We start from the raw sequence: 5,609 nt of genomic DNA, 5'->3' as shown, positions 1-5,609 counted from the left end.
CATTATTAAGCACTCCAAATATGCTTCCAAGGACAGATAATGACCCTTTTGAGGTAAGAATGTGGCTAGAAGGCAGTCTTTGTCACTGGCTGTGTAATTAGCAGTGAAATAAACAGTATACACACATATTTTGAGTGCAAATTGAAAGTAAGGTGTCATGTGATCATCACGAAGATCATTTTTCGTGGAAACCTTTTCTGAATGTCTTATTATTATTATATTATTATTTTGTTCATCTTCCACTCTCTTCCACAGGAACATGAGCAGTTGAGCTACTCATCAACGCGTACCAAGGCTCCCAGTGTGATCATCTCAGGTTTAAAACCCGCGACCTGGTACGTCTTCAGTGTGAGAACTCGCACGCCAGCTGGATACAGTTCCTACTCCCATAAATATGAATACGAAACTACAGGAGACTGTAAGTACCTGAGACCATCCACAGCACTTGTCTCTGGGGAGGGATATATTTACATTTCTTTGTGTGAATGTGTGTATTTGTACATCAGCTGATGTTTCTTCGGGGCAAAATGACATTATATAGAAAATTCTCCAAAGCGTGTTGCTGCACCTCACTCCTGAAAATAACTACAATAAAATTTGTACTCTGGTCTAGGGTTAAAATTATGATTAGCGTCAGATTTATGTAAAGCTGAAGGCTAAAAGTGCAGTTTTTCTGCATGAGAGAATGTAAAGTATGTAAAGTGATGGCAGAAAACAAACCATCTCACTGTCTGTCAGTTTTGGATGAGGCAGGTGAAAAGGATCAGACGTCCATTAATAGTCCACTTTGTATGAACAGAGCTCTAGCAGACTCAACATCCATCAACAATTTTATGGGCTGTATCAAGGCCAGTTAAGATATTTTCCTTTTACATGTCATTTAGGCAAAAAAAGTGAAAAGAATTCAACTTTAATCTTCAAGTTAACCTTAGAGGGAATAAATGTTGTCAATTAAAAGCATAATTAAAAGTGTGTTTTATAGGTTTTGTTCAGTTTGTATTTTCTCATCCTAAAGGCTGCATAGACACAGATAGAAGATTATTGGTGCAAGCAGCAGTTCAGGGTCAGATAAAGTCCACGTAGCCTGGAGCAGGCTCAGGGCAGCCTGCACCATGGGCACAACAGCAGTTAATAAGCCTGGATATGAGCCCACCAACAGGAGCATCCATTGTAGGATTCCAACTAGCAACTTTTTAATGAGATTCTGGGAGATGTATAAGAAGGAAATGAAGATATACAGTCACAAAATCACAAACACAGCATTACGCTGTTGGAATCCCAGCAGCAGATTCAATTTTTTTAAAGTGAATAGAACTCCCATGATTCCCCATTAAATATAATTGCATATACAGGACATACAGCATCATGTATATTACTGCAGATCATTCTCCAACTCATACTATAAGTGCTATTTTGTTTCTGAACGTAAATGTGTGTTTGGTTTCACTTTACCACAACATGAAATCAACCCATACGCACTGAAAATATGTTTTTGTGCTTTAATATAGATTTATATATATTTGAGTCAACTGTATTTTCAGTATAAACCTGTTTTCCCAATTTTTTAGTCACAAGTTGTCATAAATGTCCAACTGGAAGAAGCTGCAGCATTCTCAAATAGACTGAAATATCTGTAAAGATTAGTTGACCCATTTCACAGTAATGTCTTTTTCTTGGAAATATATTTCATAATTTTAATTTGTGTCAATCACATATACATTTTTTACTGGTGAATTTAAAAACTCAGTAGCTGCTTGTCGTCTTCATGAAGTATTAGGGGATTACTTAGTAACTACTTAGTATGATTTGTCACCTTACTTGAGGGGGCACAACAAGATTAACTAATGATTAGGTAATTACTTGTTTTGAGTTACTCAGGAATGACTCATGAAGATAGTGTTCAGTATGTCAGTTTACAGATATTTAATAATTAATCATTACCTGATGATACTTTAATATTGTATCTCAGTCTGTTCTATACTAAATCTATATAGTCCTCCATTCACAGTTACTCACTAACTACTTATTATGATTAATTGATTATCAGATCATTCCTGATTCATTCCTCACTTGTTCCTCACTAGCTAACGCTATTTTGTGTATCATATTGTAAAGTTTAACTCCCGTACGAATGTCATATAGGTTGAATTCACAAACCTTACACTGCTTAAAGGTCAGGATATCAGTTGCAATGGCAATTGAAAAATTTAATACAATCAACAAGGGAGTCTGACACAGGGGAGTCTTGATGTTCAGTGTATTTTCAATGTTTTTTTTGCGTGTGTGTGTGTGTGTCTGAGTAGTAGCTTTATTGCAAGTCTACTCATAAAATACAAAGGTCCAGCTGCCCTTTTATGTTGGGTCAGGTATTGTTGAAGGGTGATTTGGCTTCACAGTGGCCCTCTCCCTTCCAAAGCTGCAGAGCTTTGCTTTATCTGCGGATCAGACGGTGCTTGGCCAAGCCTTTGTACTGGCTGGCCTTTTATCTGAAAGAGAAAGCAGATTTGGACCCTGTCGCTCTCTCCCTCCCTGTCAGTCTGTCTTTCCGCCTGTCAGTCACTGTCTCATGCGTTCGTTTTTCCATCCATCTGTGTATTTGTCTGTCACTTCCGCCTCTCTCTTTCTCTCTTGTTTGTCTTTATCTCTCTTCTGTCATCCGTTTCCTCATCCCTCACCTTGCATTCTTCATGCTGTCCTCCACCGCCCTTCTCTCTCCCTCTCTCTCTCTCTCTCCACACATACATGCACAAACACACAACTCATTACAGCAGCATCAGTCCAACACATCTGCTTAGTTAGTGATGTGAAGAGTGTATGAAGCTGACGGCCGGGAGAATTGTCTTGTGTGATCTGGCCACCGCCACTTTCATTTTCCCTCCCTCTGAGTGGTCTGTAATTACTTTTATCCAGCGAACGACACACACACACACACATATTCTTGACACCCTGCGCACACATACATGCTCTTGACTTAGCACACCCAAATACTGTATAAAGCAGCATGAGCCCCGCTCATCGGGCTAGCGACCACGCACCCCGATCTCCAATTCATATTCATTAAGCGTGAAATATTATAGAAATAAGTTTGGTAATAGCAATCATCTTTCAATTATCTTGGATTCGTTAGCCTTGTGACAAGACACAGAAAAGGGAAAATCATGAATATCAAATGGGACCAATTTAACCAAATGATCATAGACTAAATCACAATTTCATGAATGAATAATATTAATTAAACAGCAGCAGGCATATGAATCATTCCAGTACGAAAGCTGACGGAAGGTTTTTTGCATTACAAAGAGCTGATCAAACATCTCTCCATAATATCTGCCTATCAAGAGAGCGTACATGGTGTATGTATGGTGCACTGATGGAAAGGAATATTTAAGATGATGTTGAATGAAATGAAAATGTGTTCTTTCTTCTCACTTTATCCTACGTCCCATCCGTCCAATCTCCCTCTTTTCTCTCCTCACTGCTTTTGTCATCCTTACATTCCCATTTTAATTTATCCATTCTCCCTTTTCCCATCATCCTCTGTTCCTTTTTCTTCTTCTTCTTCTTTGTATTCTTTTCCACATCTTCTCTGTCCTAACCATCCTCCACTCTCTCCCACCTTCAGCATCAGACATTGCTTCTGACCAAGGCCAGGTGTTGGTTATCGTGACAGCAGCGGTTGGTGGCTTTACCCTCCTCGTCATCCTCACCCTCTTCCTACTGATCACTGGAAGGTAAGAGCGCTTCACTAGACATTATTTAAATGTATGCAAAAAGAGTGTCATTCAGTGTGTTTCACTTGATTAGATCTCCTCTCAGGACTCTGTGGGTGTACAGAGCATCCTTGATTGACATTTCCTTTCCTTCTCATTAGTTCTGTTGCACTTGTCAATGGGGACAACTTTTGCCTTTATCACTCTTATTTGTAGATGGAGTTCTGTCAGCCTTAGGTAATTTTCAGGATAGGCCAGTTTCCTGTTACCTTCAGAAGAGGTCTAATCAGCCAACTAACTCACACCTGTGTGGGTGTGCAGAGCCATTATTCTTCCGAATCTCCTCCAGATGTTCCATAGTTCATAGTTCCCGGTGAGGCACGTTTCGCTTTCTTGTTAAAATCAACCCTTTTTTCAGAAGCAAGGTAACTTGAGATCATTTTTGCCCAATGATGTGTACGTGTGTATAATGTTTTGGAAGACTTGTCATGGCACGATGGCTATGATCCGTTTAGGTGTGACTGTAGGCCTTGTCAGTTAGCCAGCTAACACAGCAACCCTTATTAATAATTTTAATTACATATGTGGTTTTCCAAAGTCGTGTCAAAATGTCTATTTGGCTCCTATGCCTACAGTACTGTATAAGCTTCATATTCCTTGGCTTAGGTGTTCAATATTTCCTCCAGGAAATTGGAAAAACCTTACACTTCAAGACTATATTACATTTTGCTTCAGCAATTGCCTTTGGACTTTGTATACCACTGAACTAAAATGATGACAAAGACATCTTGTGTAGGCTGGTGTGATGTTTGCACAGATCTCTCAGTTTGATCAGTGGGACTTTACGCAGATGCCGAGTACATAAATGTGTGTGTGAAGGTGTTTTGTTGTTGCAGAGTGACTCAATAACTCTTATTCTCAACCCTGTAGCCAAACCAGAATCACTTTTTGAGCAGCCCAGACTTATTGTATAATCTAATTATCATACTCCATTACATTAGATTCACTGCTTTTGGCCCATCTGGCCCAAACTAGACACACATGCACAAACATTCATCTGTAGTGGAGGAGATAGAAACACACACACACGCCCCCACACTCTGTTGCACTCTGTTGTTCAACGTGTGCATAGGTGTGTGACTGCGAGACAGAAATTGGCAACGCAGGGGCAAGAAACAATTTAGACTTTATTTCAGCCGTCTGAAGTTGAGGACAGTTTGTAGACTAAATCACTGGCCATTTCACCCTGAAGTAACGTAATAAAAAATAAATGGAGTAGCTCACAAACACAGACAGAAATATTCAATACCACATATATTTGTTGGTTTTTCTACAGAGATTTACAGGGGGCAGGTTTAAATGTAGAGAACAATGCAACTATTCTAACTACTGCTTTCTTCTGCTTTTAAGACAACAAAACAAATGTACTGATTGCAGTCAGGAGCATATAACAAATTAATACAAGAGGCTCACATTAACATTAATTAAGATGTGTTCAAACATAGTAACGCTAACTAAATACCATGAACACCCAAGAGTTTGGCCTCTTGAGGGCAGTAGAAGTTGTCAACACATCATTGAGATATCACCTTTTAGTTTGATATTATGAACTTGTTATCCAGTGGTTGCTTATTTACACATACAGCAGTCATTGAGCAACATTATCATTCATTTGGAGTCTTGTTAACGGCCGCATAGCGAATGCAAGTTCAATATTCACTCTTATAGTTCTGTTTTTGGTCTCTACCAACTACTAAAGGAAATATTTGGGCTCTTTAGCTTTAAAGATATGATGAGACCAGTTGTGATTGGTCCCCATTATTGCAAATAAATAAAATCCAATCAGTAACAGATCAACCTTTCTGTCAACACTGCTGTTGCTTCAAATGTTTGTCTTTG

At 39.0% G+C, this 5,609-nt stretch overlaps 1 protein-coding gene across 1 annotated transcript in view; it reads left to right on the top strand.

Moving 5' to 3' along the window:
• The window catches only part of LOC118339345 (ephrin type-A receptor 6-like), a 34,883-nt gene that overhangs the window by 7,469 nt on the left and 21,805 nt on the right, over positions 1–5,609 (top strand). The window contains exons 3-4 of the mRNA XM_035676930.1: positions 256–418; positions 3,623–3,731. Of these exons, the coding sequence (XP_035532823.1) occupies positions 256–418; positions 3,623–3,731 (272 nt within the window). The remainder of the gene's footprint in view (positions 1–255; positions 419–3,622; positions 3,732–5,609) is intronic.

This window comes from Morone saxatilis, unplaced genomic scaffold (assembly GCF_004916995.1).
Source record: "Morone saxatilis isolate NCDOM2014 unplaced genomic scaffold, NCSU_SB_2.0 Contig5, whole genome shotgun sequence".
In the NCBI taxonomy this organism is placed as follows: Eukaryota; Metazoa; Chordata; class Actinopteri; family Moronidae; genus Morone; species Morone saxatilis.
The sequence above is the reverse complement of the archived record's forward strand: the minus strand, read 5'-3'. Positions and strand labels throughout refer to the sequence as shown.